General features: G+C 40.0%; 2 protein-coding genes across 3 annotated transcripts; both read right to left on the bottom strand.

Annotated features, from left to right (window-relative positions):
- On the bottom strand, positions 505-7,746 carry LOC102184572 (histone H2B type 1-M). 2 transcript variants are annotated; one of them, XM_005696750.3, is made up of 2 exons: positions 7,278-7,746; positions 505-650 (listed from the first exon to the last, which is right to left on the bottom strand). In XM_005696750.3, the coding sequence occupies exon 1, from the start codon at positions 7,665-7,667 to the stop codon at positions 7,287-7,289; it is 381 nt and encodes a 126-aa protein (XP_005696807.1). In that variant the 5' UTR covers positions 7,668-7,746; the 3' UTR covers positions 505-650; positions 7,278-7,286. The 2 variants fall into 2 exon arrangements, with proteins under 2 accessions (XP_005696807.1, XP_005696808.1); XM_005696751.3 differs by lacking the exon at positions 505-650 and adding an exon at positions 6,763-6,968 and having other exon boundaries at positions 7,278-7,738.
- Positions 8,677-9,449, bottom strand: LOC102184297 (histone H1.4). The gene has a single exon (XM_005696749.3). The coding sequence runs from the start codon at positions 9,378-9,380 to the stop codon at positions 8,721-8,723; it is 660 nt and encodes a 219-aa protein (XP_005696806.1). The 5' UTR covers positions 9,381-9,449; the 3' UTR covers positions 8,677-8,720.

Raw genomic sequence — 16,600 nt, 5'->3', positions numbered from 1 at the left:
AAAAGTCCTTCAAGTAGCCCACACTTAACTCTGAGAGTGCTTCAAAGTAATGTCTTCCTGTTAATTCAGGTGTTGAAGGTGACTTACCATTTGTCAGCTTAGATAAACTAAGTTGTTTACCTTCGAGATTGTTACCAAAGCCAAAACAGTTCTTAGGCCTTACCCACTCAAAACTTAATGGCAGAAAATAAACTGAAAAATGAATAAATTGTTTGTATAGAAAAGGGATATCTAAGAAGAAGGATTTGAATTAATAAAAGGTGAATTCCAGTTATCCACAGGTTTTATTAAATGTGGAATCTCACAGATGTTTTGCCATTCTCTCCTTTTGACTCCCCCCACCTAAGTGAGTAAATAATAACTTTCTAGTAATTAGGCCTATGATAGAAATAAATTCTATCTTCATGATTTAAATAAAATGAGAAAGCTAAAACACCTTGTTTAGGCTTTTCCACCCAGGTAATGATCTCCTTCCCCTTTGCAGGTACATCAATGTGCAATAAATCAGGATGGGTAGGATTTTATTGGGATATACACACTAATCAATTATTTCAGGCAGATCAGACATCATACTTCATAACTTCTATGGCCAGATTTTCATTTTCAGTTACTGTTTGCATTCATTTCTTCTCCATACTCTTATCTCACCCCTGATTGAAGAAACAAAAATAGTTTATATGTTAGGTGCCATTTTACCATCAGTATTAATATTTGCTATACAAAAAAGAGGGTTCTGTTTACATATGCTTCTATAATGTGCTATGAGGAATCTCTACTCCAATGTTACCTATACTTTATTAGCATTAATAGATAATAGTCATTATTAGCATTAATAGATAATGACTCAAAACATAGGGCTACCCAGGTGGCTCTGCAGTAAACAATCTGCCTGTCAATGCAGGAGAAGCAGGAGATAAGTGTTCGATCCCTGGGTTGGGAAGATCTTCTGGAGGAGAAAATGGCAATCCACTCCATTATTCTTGCTGGAAGTGTTTGGAGAGCAGTTGGTATAAGTCAACTGCTTATAGTTGGGGAAGACTGCTGAAGTTGCTCATCTGAATAAACTACAAAAAATAGTATTCCATGAGACATAATTTCTGGATTCATAGTTGATTTAAACATGCAAAAGTATGTGACAGAACAGACAAGAAGCAAATAGTTGTAGAACTCAAGTTACAGTCAGTGATAGATGAAGTGAAGGGAAAGTCGCTCAGTTGTGTCCACCTCTTTGAGACCCCATTCTCTAGGCCAGAATACTGCAGTTGGTAGCCTTTCCCTTCTCCAGGGGATCCTTCCCAACCCAGGGATTGAATCCAGGTTTCTGGAATTGTGGGTGGATTCTTTACCAACTGAGCCACAAGGGAAGCCCAAGTATACAGGAGTGGGTAGCCTATCCCTTTCTCCAGGGGATCTTCCTGACCCAGGAATTGAACTGGTGTTTCCTGCATTTCAGGTGGTCTTTACCAACTGAGTTATCAATTCAAAATTGTAAAAATGTAATTTTTCTTGTGACTATGTGCAGAATTAGCCTTATTTGAAGAGATATGGCCTTTTGCCTTTGCTGAAATGTGATCTGTAGGCTTTTGGAATGTATTGCTTATGTCTGTGCTGGATAAAAGATAAGAATATCTTTGTGTACCACGAGGCCTTGAGCTACACTGGGTAGTCTAATAGAATACCCAGTGTGTTGGGTTCTTTGGGTCATGCCATATCTATACTAGATCCAGCGGGACTGGGTAAAGATCCAGTCTGGACACCAAGGCTTGACTGAGTTTCCCTAGTTAGCAATACATATTGTGTTTCACACATCATTGCAGGAAGGTATTGTTAACAGTTGGTGACTCCGCTGGAAGAGTACTATTGGAAGCTCTCAGTTTGGAACGCCCTTAGACTCTGATCCATGTGTCTCTTCCCTTTGCTGATTTTGCTTTGTGTCCTTTATATATATATATATATATAAAATGAACCCTAATTATATATGTAATATTTTATATTATATATAATATATATAATGAACCCTAATTATATATGTAATATATTTTATTATATATAATATTATATATATAATGAACCCTAGTCTTGTTTATAATAACTTTCAGTGAGTTCTGTGAGTCATTCTAATAAATTATATCATCTGAGGGTAGTTTTGGTGAGAACTCTGAACCTTGCAGTTGGTGTCAGATGGACCATCCCTTAGCTTTGCCACTATATTACAGTGGTATTAATATTACTTACCACTAAAAAATTGGGATAGTCTTTTTTTGCCTTAATTTAATGAGTTTGGTAGTTCTCATGTGACTCTAAGTCTATTCGCCTGCAAATTTCCAAAGAGTGATAAACATTTGTTCAGGCTTTGGTAAAACATACAGGGATATGAAAGCAGTTAACTGTAAGCATTCTTGACAGTCTTAAAAAACTGAGAACTCCTTTAAGTCAAGGACAACCTTATTTCTCTTTGTATCTCCAGTACCCATGTCAATGACTAGCCTAGAGACATTCAATGACTATCTCTTAAATAAATTGATGTATAAATAAATAACTTGTACAATTTACTAGGGTATTTTGACATACATCAAAATCTCCTTATAAACCTTCATAACTTAATTCTTCTTTAGTTTCTTTTTTTACCGAGCTTCTGCTAACCCTTAGTTTGTTACCTTACATTTTTTAAACATTGTATTTTCTTTCAGTCAGTCATCAGTCTTCACTCCTGTATTTTAAATGAATTTTTAACTTCTTAAACTTCTTATCAATTTTAAATTTCATTAATTTTTTTAGTGTTATTTTCTTCTCTTTTCAAATGCCAAAGTATTTCCTGGGATTATAATTTTTTATTATATTTATTTTCTTTAATTTCTTTTGTTTCAAAAAGATCAAACCTATCATGCATTCCAAAACAATCGTGCATCAGAGGTTTGCTTTACTGGTTGCAGTTGAGGATTTCTCAGCTGAATTAATTCAATTCATTCAATATTTTTTTAAAGTATAGACTACTATCTGAGATAATGTTTTATTTAACATAAAAGGCTACTATTTTGTCCTTTACAACCTCAGAAAAAGGAACTGTCAGCATATCGTGGGAGTTTTATTGACTTTGTAGAAAGTGGTCTATTATAGTCTATGTTGCTGGAATTCCTAAAAATCTACCAAGTGGAAAGGTATTAAGTTTGGGTGATTTTAGAGTTTATTTCTTTGGAAGGAATGATGCTAAAGCTGAAACTCCAGTACTTTGGCCACCTCATGCAAAGAGTTGACTCATTGGAAAAGACTGATGCTGGGAGGGATTCGGGGCAGGAGGAGAAGGGGATGACAGAGGATGAGATGGCTGGATGGCATCACTGACTTGATGGACGTGAGTCTGAGTGAACTCTGGGAGTTGGTGATGGACAGGGAGGCCTGGCGTGCTGCGATTCATGGGGTCACAAAGAGTCAGACATGACTGAGTGACTGAACTGAACTGACCTGAACTGAGAGCTTATTTCTATGTAATCTTTAAAGCACAGATACTTTTACATTCAAGATTTAAAGCATAAAAAGAATCATGTGGTGGTTTTAAAATACATACACAAATTCTTTTAATATCCTTACCTCAAAAGATGGATCCTAATTCCCCTTCTAAATAAATGCCAAATTTAAGTGACTTGCTTCTAATGAATAGAAAGTAGCAGAAGTGTCAGTGTGTCAAAATTAGGTCACAGAGGCATTCCTGCTGTTCTGTCTCTGATTTCTCTTTCTATGGGATAACAGCTACTGTGCTTTGAAGCAGTCTCTTCCATCCTCTGGAGGAACTGAGTTCTTGCCAGCAGACACTTGTCTGGGGAATCCCCCAGCTACAGTCAAGCTTTCTGTTGACTGCAGCGTTCGCTTACTTCTTGACTTCAAACTCCCCAGAGACCCTGAGTTATAACTACCTGATTAAGTCATTTAAGTGAAGGACAGGAAAGCCTAGCATGCTGCAGTCCATGGGGTAGCAAAAAGTAGGACACAACTGAGTGAATGAACAACAACAAAGTTATTTCTGGATTCCTGATCTCAGAAGTTGAATGAGATAATAAATATTCATTGACTTAGGCTGCTCAGTTTGGAGATAATTTATTATACAGCAGTGAGTAATAAAAGAGAACCCCCACAATGAAGTTTATGAAGCTACCATAACTTTAAGGACAAAATCTGATGAAGGCAAACCCAAAAGGGAAAAATTATAGAATGATTTCATGTATGAATAGTAGAGGATTTTAAATATCCATGTAAAATATTAAAATTTATCCAGGCACTATTTAAGATAAAGATACAACATGACCAAATAAGGGACTTCCCTGGTGGTCCAGTGGTTGAGTCTGCTTGCCACTGTGGGCAAGGCGGGTTGCATCCCTGCTCCAGGAAGATCCCACATGCCGAGATACAGCTAAGCCCATGTGCCGCGACTACTGAAGCTCGTGAGCCTAGACCCTATACTCTGCAACAACAGAAGCCACTGAGATGAGAAGCCAACCTGCCACAATGAAGAATGGCCTCCACTTGCTGCAACTAGAGAAAGCCTTTGAGCAGCAATAAAGACCCAGCACAGCCAAAAGAAAAAAAGAAAAGAAATGACCAAATAAGATTTGGCCTAGAACTAGAAATAAGGATTAACATTAGAATATCTATGTGTACTTCATTGCAACAGCTTTAAGGAGAAAAAGCACATTATTTCATCAGATGCCAAAAATCCATAAATCACTCCTAATAACTCATAATAGAATTAAAAGGAAATTACATCAATACGATAAAGACTACTCACACACACATGCATATGTATTATTATAAATCACAAACTACCAAAGCTAGTTCCATGAAAAGGAGGAAGAAATGGTGACATCTGTTAGCATGTCTAATATGGGATAGTTTGTGATTTTAGCTAACACAATAATTTGATAAAAGATAAAGAGAAATTGTTATTGGAAAGGATATCAAACTTTTTTTTTTCTGTGCTAATGATAGTATTATATGAAATGAAAGTCAAGATAATCCATTAGATATTAACATTAACAAGTTAGTAATTAGCAAGATACAAAATGCATGTAAATAATCACTCTCCTCCACCCCATGTTAGAATTTCACACAGTGCTTTTTGATCTGATGCCATATGTCCACCCAGAAAATCAGCATTAAATTTGTAAGAATGTATAGGGTTTAGTTCAGTGTCACACAGTAACCCTTTTTTGTTATATCATTTCACTACATTTTATGAGTAATCCATCAATTCTAAAAAATTACGGCCCTGATCATTTAAATCTCACATCTGCATCATTTTCTGTTTGTCCTGCCACTATGGTTAGATGCATGCCACACAATTTTATTACCCATTCCAGATCTCCTAAACTCATTTTTATATCCCTCTCTCTGCATTTTGGATAATTCCTTGAGATCTGGTTTGCTATTCATGAGAATTCTTCAATTGGGTCTAATTTACTATTAAGCTCATCCAGTAAGCTTTTAATTGTTATGTAGAAAACAAATAGTTCTAGAAATATTTGTTTTCTTCAAAACCATGTGATCGTTTTTTGTATTCTCTTAATCCTTCACATAGTTCAGGTTTTGTTTGGAAATAAATTAGTCACTTGAAGTTTGTATCTGTTAATGTGTGCTTTGGTTTCCATTGTCTGTTGTTCTTGGTCATGGCGTCTTTGGCTAATTTTGGTTGTGAAGCTGCTCTTTCATTTTCTTGGCTATATATCTGTGGGATTTATTAAGGCCTAAAATAAAGCTTACCCTTTCAGAGAGGATTTGTATTTGCTTTTACCAGGTGCCAAAGGGCACCAAAACAGTTTGGGATATTTCTAAATTAAATTCTCAGCCTAGGTGTTTTGAATCCCTATTTTATTATATTCACGCTGAAACAAAAAAAGTGTGAAGCCTGGCTTGTATTCCAGATTCTCAGCAGTGGAGTTTACTTGCTCAGCACCAAGTTTCAGGACAGATTCTTTGCCCTCCATTATCTACTGTGAATGAATGTGTGTATTTATCTCTAGTTCCTTTTGGTCTGGTGTCTCAGCTTCATTGGGAAAGTTCTTGTGCTCCCCACCATGGCCAGGCTTCACATAACACCCTAAAAAACAAAGCTCAGGTTTGGGTAAAAATCAGCAGAGGTGCTTGGGGTTTCACATGGGCCAAGCCCCTCGGACTGAGTGTTCCTTACTTTCATACTGGGTCTTCATTGCTTCATCCTCAGCCCATGCTCATCTACCTGGCAATTTTCTTGGTTACCTCTACTGATTCCTTTCCTCCCGGCCACTCCCTCCTAGCGCGCTACCCCCACCCCCCCCACCCCCCCACCCCCCCCCCCGCTCCGTCCCAGCCTCTTCAGATTTATCTTCTTGACAAAATGTTATTTCCCACAAGGGAAAGCGCTTATTTCTATCCTACCTAGTACACATTCTACCAGGAAGGGTTTTCCTTTCCTTTCTACTTCCTCCCTGCCCTTGATGCTTGGGGACACCCGGGAAAGCAGGAGTGCTCAAAATGGGGCCTCAGCGGAGTAGACAGACTCCTTTACCGATGGAGAGAATGATAACCGGACATCTGAGACCCAGAATACTTTAAAGCTGAATGCTGCCCCCAGAGGACTACAAATTAAATAGGACTTCCTGGGAAAGAAATTATAGCAGCTGACAGGATTTGAAGGCTCCGTTTTGCTTTTCTTTTCCGCCTTTAGGATAGAGCGTAGGCTCCTCCTCACCGCAGAAACTGCACCAATTCCAAAGCAAGGAAACCAGAAAAAACTTTTGTAACATTTTTGTGAAAATTCAGTTTTCAGCATTCCCCCACCCCCCGAAATACATGTATCTGTGGTTTAAAAATGCAAAAAAAAAAAAAAGAAAAATGGAAAAGCTCTGAGCAGAATGAACTTGATAAGAGCATGCTCTTTCGTATTCTGGGTGAGGGTTCATCGCCAAAGTCCGGGTCACCGCCAGGACCAACTTGAAGACCTAAGTACGGGAAAGAAAGCTGTACCTTAAAGGGCATTTTCAGGGCAAATTGATAAATGGTTTCGTGGTATCATGGTTCTATGTAACTACTTACCTGTAGTGGGCATGCAATGAGTAGTAGCACGTATTGTCTAGCTTGCCCATAGTAATTCTTACGCAGATGCAATAGAACCGTAAAGAATGCTAGTGAAGATTTAAATTTGGTAGAAATAGGAATATAGCCTTTGTAATGAAAGGATTACAACTCATTTGCTGAAAACATGCGTGGCTCTTAAAAGAGCCTTTGGGGTTAGGTGTAAAGACGCTTACTTGGCAAGTTTACTTGGAGCTGGTGTACTTGGTGACGGCCTTGGTGCCCTCGGACACGGCGTGTTTGGCCAACTCCCCAGGCAACAGTAGGCGTACGGCCGTCTGGATCTCCCTGGATGTGATAGTCGAGCGCTTGTTGTAATGCGCCAGACGCGACGCCTCACCCGCGATGCGCTCGAAGATGTCGTTGACAAATGAATTCATGATGCCCATGGCCTTGGACGAGATGCCGGTGTCCGGGTGGACCTGCTTCAGCACCTTGTACACGTACACGGAGTAGCTCTCCTTGCGGCTGCGCTTGCGCTTCTTGCCGTCCTTCTTCTGCGCCTTGGTCACCGCCTTCTTCGAGCCTTTCTTTGGGGCAGGAGCTGACTTGGTGGGTTCAGGCATCTTACCGATATAAACTGGAATAGTTACAGTAACAGCTGGGAAAATGGTTGCCTCGAGTGAGGCCACATTTATTTATAGACGCGGTATTCAAATGAGGTTCGTAAGATCTCGCTCAGGATTGGATTAATTTTATTGTGGCGTCATAAACACGAATGTAAATGAGTCTAACAGGTCTACCTTTTCATTGGCTGCTTTGTTACTTTGCTTTGACCCAATCACAGAGCCTAGACTAGACTTACCCATAGCTAGTATAAATAGCCTCTTCAGAAACCTGTATTGTGTATTTCACAGCAAGCAGGTGCAAGTAGTTGGGAACATGCTAGTTTTAAAACTTCTCTGTTCCCTTGTGTAACGCTGATTCTGGCTCGGGCCCCGCACCTAGTGGCCATCTTAATTTCCTCGGGGCTGGTGGGCAAGCTCGATAAAAACATTATCCTGCGCCTCGGGGCAGGTAACTAATGGACAGCTAACTACCCATCGTAGCCACCACCATGTGGACTGGGTCACCCTGTAATAACCCCTTTTCTTCGTCCCCTACCAGAAGCCCTGATGAATTATTACAAAATCCATGCTGGTTAAGATACTGAGGCAAATATACCTGCAAATGTCCAGTATGTCCTCGTTAAAGAAAATGTGCAAGTAACCCATTCAATGACTAACCATCTCTTGTAAAACCCTATACAACATAGCGCCTGTTAAATATAGAGAATTACTTTCCCCCCAAACTCGGGCTCTATTTTATTGTGCCATTTGAGGCAGTGTTGGGAATTTACGTCAAACCAGCCCACTGTTCTGTGAGCCTTGTACATGCTCGGGGTTAGGCGCAAACCGATTACCCGTGCACTTCCAGGGTTCGCTAGCACTCTCACGTTTTACGGAACTCTGCTAAGACCCACCTCCCACCCCAGCGAGGCCCGCCCTCCACTTGCTGCCTCTTCCGCCCGACCACGCCCCCTTAAGTGTGCAACAGCTCTTTTCCCGAGATCTTTGGGTGGCTCTGAAAAGAGCCTTTGGGTTGTGTCGAGCTTCGAAGCCGGAGGCCAAAGGAACTTCCTATTTCTTCTTGGCCGCCGCCTTCTTTGGCTTGGCTGCCTTGGGCTTGGCGGTCTTTGGTTTAGCCGCCTTGGGTTTCACCGCTTTGGCCTTCGCTGGACTCTTGGGCGCCTTCTTCGGCTTGGCTGCTTTCGCTTTTTTCGGACTCTTTGCCTTTTTGGCTCCTGCAGCCGCAGCAGGCTTCTTCGCCTTCTTTGGGGTTTTCTTGGCGCTCTTCTTGGGGGTTGCCGCCCCAGTGGCCTTCTTCGGCTTCTTTGCTGCTCCTGCGGGCTTCTTGGGCTTGGCCGCACCCGCCTTCTTGGCTTTGGGCTTGGCTTCTCCGGTGGCCGCTTTCTTGTTGAGCTTGAAAGAGCCGGAAGCCCCGGTGCCCTTGGTCTGCACTAGAGTGCCCTTGCTCACCAAGCTCTTGAGACCCAGCTTGATGCGGCTGTTGTTCTTTTCCACATCGTAGCCAGCAGCCGCCAGTGCCTTTTTGAGCGCAGCCAGAGACACACCGCTGCGCTCCTTGGAGGCGGCGACAGCCTTAGTGATGAGCTCGGACACCGGGGGACCAGACGCCTTGCGCTTCGCAGCACCTGCGGCCTTGCGGGCCTTCTTTTTCACAGGCGTCTTCTCGGCGGGGGCCGGAGCAGCGGGCGCGGCGGGCGCAGTCTCGGACATGTTCAAGGCGGGCGTGGGTAGAGCAATTCGAGCCGGAAGCAGAGGTACTGGCCGGGACTCGGGCCGCGCCGCTGCGCCCGCCCGTTTATATAGGGCGGAGCTGCGCCGTGATTGGTGCGCTGTCCAGCCCGCCTCGCTGGCAGCCGCAGAGTGTCCTCTCGGATCCCGAGTTGTGTTTGTTACACCTCAAAAAATGCCAAAAATATCAAAATTCTGTGCATCGAATTGCCCGATTTTTCTCAGAAAGTGATCCCCGAAGCCTCAGGCTTCACGTAGGTCTCAAATTATGAGTAAAGCACAAAACCTTATGCCAAAAACCTGCAATATTTCCCGCCGTGCTCGTCAAATTTCGACTCAGAGAAACAAAACTTTCTATTTTCTTAGTAAATTATACACCGATCTTTAACTGTGGAGTTTTCTGACCTCTCAAATATGATTCTCCAAGTGCTTAGGTTCTTATGTGTCCAAAAACCATGTCACTGGCATTAAGATTTTTATTATAAATCTGCGCTTAAGTGAGGGAAGTAACACAGGCTCCTCGGAGAGTCCTGCCTATTGAGCCGAGGGCATTTGAGTTCATCAAACTGGTTTAGTTTAATGCTAAACAAATTATTGCACATGTGACGTTAAATTTTGGACCCCTGGGACATCAACCCATGCAGCCATGGTTTTATTTGTGTCTGCCGCGTCTGGATTTTTAAATAATTCCTTAGGATAATTCTCTTCCTTTCTGCTCCCAAGGGTTGGGGGCGGGGCTGTTGCTTCTCTTCCTCCGGACAACTGCTCCAGGACTTTAGATACCTTGAATTCAGGATATTTGTGAAGGAAAGGGAATCCAAAACATACTCAGGGTACACAGATGGAAAAGGATTAATTTTCAAATAACACACAGATGTCGTCCATAAAGTCACTGGAAGTGGCAGTGCACTTGGACGATATGTCTGCAGTCCTGCTGGATTATTTTGGCATGTGCTTCAGAATCAAATAGTAATATACTCTTAGGATTGAAATTCAGGCATTGATCACAAGGTGAACTAAATGGAAAGTATAGATTGTAACATATCTATTACCATTACTAGAGAAACTCAGATCCTGTTGTCACTGTGTAACTGATGAGTGACTAGTCCACACACCAAGTATGGCTTCAGTCATGAAGATTAAGGCCCTTCTGCTTCACAGCGCTCCATAAAAAAGAAAATAAGTTACATATAGGATTGAATGGTGTTGGAGGAGGGCATGCAACCCATTCTAGTATCCTTGCCTGGAGAATCTCATGGACAAAGAAGCCTGGCAGGGCTACCGTCCATAGGGTTGCACAGAGTTGGACATGACTGAAGCGACTGATCATGTAAGCAGAATTGAATGACAAGTTCAGATTTCCAGCTCAGACACAGAGCTTTGAGGAATCATCCAAGGTAAGTCTTTGTCCTCTGAAGACATTCTTTGCAAGGTCTTCAAAAATGTGGTTTTATTTAGGTAGCACATGTTGGCAATCCCTAAAGCAGTACATGTTGGCAATGAAAAACTCAACTAAAGGAATTATTCCTGGAAAATGGTCTGCCTGGAATTGTCTTCAAAATCTGCAGGTCATGTACTTGAAAGACATGAAATTTTGTCCAGTGCTATAAGGTGATATGATACAATTCTGTGGGTGTGGCTGGTTGTAACATAGCACTAGACATCAAATTAATTTTTAGTTCCATTGCCCCCAATTTCCTCCACACACAACAGATTCTACCACTGCAATAAGAGGATACAGATATTTGATACAACATTAATGAAATATCTCAAAACAGTCTAGTTTAATTTTTAATGCTGAATCTGATATAAAAGACATATAAATTATCGATATTTTGAATGACTTACCGTATAAAAATTTTCAATGTAATTGGTGCATGCTAGTGAAAAATGAATTTATGACTTCTTATATATTAAAATAAAATGGAATGAATAAGGTTCTAAAATAGATCAATTGATGGTTACTACAGAAACTGATTCTATGGACATTTTATCTCAGAACAATGGGGTTCTACTCATTTTCAATGACAAACAAAAACACTCCCCTAAATAGTTGAAATCAGCAAAAGCGACTAAAATTAAAATTCTTTCAAATGCCTCACTTTATTATATGTATCCCTAACTAAATCAGACTTTGAGGCACTTAAATCCTTCATATTCTGTGATCTTTTAAGTCACCTGTGCTCATGTCCTGTGGTGCAGTTTGTTTTCTAAAAAACATAAAACTATTTGACAGAGTTAAGGAAGACATCAAGGATCTGCCACTATCACATCCAACGTTTATTTGAAATAAAAGTAACACCAAAATGTTCCATTTTCCAATTGATCTATCAGTTAAATCAGAATTACATAGGGTGTTGGTATAAGTGTGTGTGTGTGTGTGTGTGTGTGTGTGTGTGTGTTGTAAATGTGTTTTAAATATAGATTCCAGAGTCTTGCCCCAGATAATTCTGGATTCTCCTGAGAAGACTCCTGTTAAGAAGTTCATCCAGTATTCCAGCTTACAGCTATCTGACTTCAAAGCATTTGCTCTCAACACATGCGTTTTTCAGGCTACAGGTCTGAATAATCATTAAAGGTTGGGAAATCAAGTTATCAAGTTTGTAGCTCAAGGTCAAAATGTTTCCCTTTTAATGAGCTAGAATAGAATACAAAATATAAGAGCCCAGTGCATGTAGTTTCACTTGTCTACACAGCTGTTTTTTTGTTTCCCCCTGCACTTCAAGGCATGCAGGTTTTTATCTTCCTGACCAAGGATCAAACCATCACCCCTGCAGGGGAAGCACATAGTCTTAACCACTGGACTACCAATGAAGTGCCATCTACACAGCTTTTTGACTGTGTGCTGGGTGCCCCCATGTAAAATGTATTTTCTACAGTACAAGTTCACATGGTTGGATTTGGAGAAGTCTTCCTGAAGCAATTTCTTAAAACTTTATAGCGATTAAATATTCTCAAGTGTACTAATCTCTGACGAACTAAAAAAAGTAACTTCCTATTATTGGCTTTTTAAAGTCTAAGAAACCCCGAGTCATAAAAAATGGAAGCACTCTACACATTTCCATTTTGAACAAGACAGTGTGCTAAGAGGAACTTTGTGATTTGTAGAAAAGCTGAAAGGAAAAGGAGGCTTATACTTGGTTCCTTTACTCCAAAATTCTGGGCTCTAATCAAACGCTTGATTCTGGACTTTTCTACATCAGTAGTTTACCATGATTGTATTATTGAAGACAGGGTTTGGGGAAGAAGTGCTTTTTTTGGATAAACAAATTTTCCCTTCTCCAGCTTCCTCATAGGAGTGTTGTTGTATGAGCACAACCGAGATAACAGTGTGAAGACCACCTGTAAATCACTGTCTGATGGAGAAGACTCCCCTTTGTGGACTCTTGCCTCTTGAGAAATCTGTATGCAGGTCAGGAAGCAACAGTTAGAACTGGACATGGAACAACAGACTTGTTCCAAATAGGAAAAGGAGTACATCAAGGCTGTATATTGTCACCCTGCTTATTTAACTTCTATGCAGAGTACATCATGAGAAACGCTGGACTGGAAGAAACACAAGCTGGAATCAAGATTGCTGGGGGAAATATCAGTAACCTCAGATATGCAGATGACACCACCCTTATGGCAGAAAGTTAAGAGGAACTAAAAAGCCTCTTGATGAAAGTGCAAGAGGAGAGTGAAAAAGCTGGCTTAAAGCTCAACATTCAGAAAACGAAGATCATGGCATCCGGTCCCATCACTTCATGGGAAATAGATGGGGAAACAGTGGAAACAGTGTCAGACTTCTGGTGGGGGGGGCTCCAAAATCACTGCAGATGGTGACTGCAGCCATGAAATTAAAAGATGCTTACTCCTTGGAAGAAAAGTTATGACTAACCTAGATAGCATATTGAAAAGCAGAGACATTACTTTGCCAACTAAGGTCTGTCTAGTCAAGGCTATGGTTTTTCCTGTGGTCATGTATGGATGTGAGAGTTGGACTGTGAAGAAGGCTGAGCGGTGAAGAATTGATGCTTTTGAACTGTGGTGCTGGAGAAGACTCTTGAGAGTTCCTTGGACTTCAAGGAGATCCAACCAGTCCATTCTGAAGAAGATCATCCCTGGGATTTCTTTGGAAGGAAGGATGCTAATGCTGAAACTCCAGTACTTTGGCCACCTCATGCAAAGAGTTGACTCATTGGAAAAGACTCTTATGCTGGGAGGGATTGGGGGCAGGAGGAGAAGGGGACGACAGAGGATGAGATGGCTGGATGGCATCACTGACTCGATGAATGTGAGTCTGAGTGAACTCTGGGAGTTGGTGATGGACAGGGAGGCCTGGTGTGCTGTGATTCATGGGGTCGCAAAGAGTCGGACATGACTGAGCGACTGAACTGAACTGAACTGAAGAGTCACATTATCTTGGCTTTTGCTACAGACCTTTTCTGGAAAACTTTTCTTAAAGTGGGATATATATTATAAATTTTTATTCTTTTTATTTAATTCAACAAAATATGGGGAGAGGGCATACCCAAGTTTGCAGCATTGTTTGGAACTGTAAAATATTGGAATTAATGTTAATATTCACATAAAAATGTGAATAAATTAGGACACATATGCACAGTTGGGTAATATGCACCTACAAAAATGAATAAGGACAATCTCCGTGAGCCATTAAGGAATGAATTCCAGGATAGATGGTTAAGTGAAAAGTCAAATGCAAGAGTATCCATAGTATGATTCCCTCTGTAAAGGAATGATGAAGGCACAAGAGAATACGTTTTTTTGTTCGTTTGTGCAAAAGATATACAGGAAGAAAAAACAAAAAATGAAAGAGAATTGTTATCTCTGGGAGTGGGGATTAGAAGGGAATGGGAAAAAGGGAGGAATGGGAGCAGAGTCATAGTGATGAAGAGGCAGTGACAGTTTTCTGAGTATGTCTTTTTGTATAACAGTGAGTCTTACAACAATAGTAATATTTCATATACCAGCAAAACAATCACATTATTAAAAGTAATAGGAATGGGGGAACTCAGAATGGAATATAAGCACTAACAAATGAACCAAAATGTATTAATAACACTAAAGGGATTTGGAAGGATTAAAATTAACTTAAGTAACTGTAGAAAACAGAATCTTGATTGGCTACCACAAGGATAAGACAAAAGTAGGTAGATATAAAGGTTGCAATGCAATAGTGTTAGCACAAAGATAGGGATTAGCATTTCTGAAATTACTATGTGTCAACTAGAATTGAATAAAGAAGTAAATACAATATAGAAAGTGAGATCCAGTGTTCTCACTAGTGGAAAAAGACATATTTGGCTAAAATGACACTTGTACTAGATTAAGATCAGAAGTAGTAGTATAAAGTTATATTTTAAAATACATTACAGTTTTATAGATACAGAAACCTAGAAGAATGTGTATGTGCATGGGTTAACATACACATATACTTCCTTGCTCTGTCAGTGGAGAGGACCTAAAAGCAGTTATAGCCTAGTAGGAATTAGCACACTTGGCACATGATCTTTGGTTTTTAAGCATCATTCTTCAATTAAAGAACCCAGGGGCCCCTGGAGAAGGGATTGGCTCCAAGACTGGAGTATGAAAAATACAGGGTGGACTAGGAATATTTTGTGGTGCCAGAAAATAGGAAGTTGCTTAAAATAAAATGAAAAATTGTTGAAAAACGTTGCAAGCCAGTCTAAAGCTGGTATGATTTGAGAAATAAAATACAAATAGATTATATTGGATTTTAACTCACAGGTTAAAATATATATGCATAGATAACATACATACATAAGGAAAACAGACAACTTTTCCTTGTTGCAGTTAAGTTAAAATCAAGAGGTGGAAGCTAAAGTTGAATGAAATTTGAAGGAGAAATCAGGATTTGTATAGTCTCAAAGTGCCTTCCCCAAGATGTCTCTCTAGTACAAGAGAGAGGAAATAAATTTATAGTAGAGAAACCTGGATGCCACCTTAATTGAGTAAGGTAAACCTCACAAGTAGTAGACACATCAACACCATGAACTCCTTGCATTGAAAAGGATACTTCATTGTTTTTGTGATATTTCCTGGCAAAATGCAGGATGAGAAAAGCAGACAAATTCGAACCAAGGAACGTTTTAAGAAATAACTGATCAGGGCTTCCTTGGTGGTTTATTAGTTGGCCAGTTACTTATTTTTTTAAGAACTCTTTTTGACTATAACCTACATTAAAAAACACATTTTTCATTATACAGTCACACTCACGTGTACTCATGCTTGCCCTAACTGAGCTTTTGAGGAAGTAATAGATATTCCTTTTAAATGAAATTTGCTCTGCTGTTTATTCTTCTCATCTATTCCCTCTCCTCTCTTGTCTATTTAAGTTCAGTAAAGATGATCACAACCAAAGAAGTTCATTTCATAAATAATAGGTCTCAGTCAGCAGATTGAAGGTGTAGTTTAAAAGGTGATCTTAATCTCTTTCTATCTTGTAGAATATGTATATATTTCAATTCTTATATGTATTTTACATTATACAACAACCCACACACATTTTACACTTTAAACTCAAACTGTTCTACACTGGCCTAAGGCTGATTAAATCAATAAAACCAAAACAAAAAATATGGAAAGAGTCAATCTAATAAATGCTTCTAAACTTAATTTGGATGTTGAAGCATATGGAAACTCCAGGAACCCATCATTGTTTCAAAATGAAAGCCTGAGAGAGGTTAGTGACTCATCCCTGGACTGCCAGAAAGGGAATTCTATCGTACCTGGAGAGAAAATGTCCCTGCAGAAGGTGCAGGTGAAGAGTAGTTTGGATTTGGGGATGGGATGGAGGATTTGTATCCTTTCTTGGCCCAGAAGAGCTTAAGAATATCAAACATAAGTGTCTACATATATACTCTTGAATCAAAACACAGATCTCTTAATCCTGGCAAGCTCTTCCTGTCTAGAAACTGGACCCTTTGAGAAAGAATGACTTCAGTGATATTAACTACCTTTCCATTAACCTTAATAGTGGACTCAAAATCACTTTCCTAATTAATCCCTTCACTATCTGTTTATTCAAAGATGCTGCTGATGTTTTCAAAAGAGATGGTTCAATGAACAAGAACAGATTGCATTTAGGCTGGTTTATGTTTTCTCCGTTCTTTACTTTTCTGTCTTTATCTGTACTACTTCCTATTATTTCCTCACCATCCTTTTACATTTCCCTCCCC

Source organism: Capra hircus, chromosome 23 (genome assembly GCF_001704415.2).
Source record: "Capra hircus breed San Clemente chromosome 23, ASM170441v1, whole genome shotgun sequence".
NCBI classification, from domain to species: Eukaryota; Metazoa; Chordata; class Mammalia; order Artiodactyla; family Bovidae; genus Capra; species Capra hircus.
The sequence above is the reverse complement of the archived record's forward strand: the minus strand, read 5'-3'. Positions and strand labels throughout refer to the sequence as shown.

What these genes read in the sequence shown, in the direction of transcription:
- LOC102184572 (XM_005696750.3), bottom strand. Translation starts at nt 7,667, where the DNA reads ATGCCTGAACCCACCAAGTCAGCTCCTGCCCCAAAGAAAGGCTCGAAG.
- LOC102184297 (XM_005696749.3), bottom strand. Translation starts at nt 9,380, where the DNA reads ATGTCCGAGACTGCGCCCGCCGCGCCCGCTGCTCCGGCCCCCGCCGAG.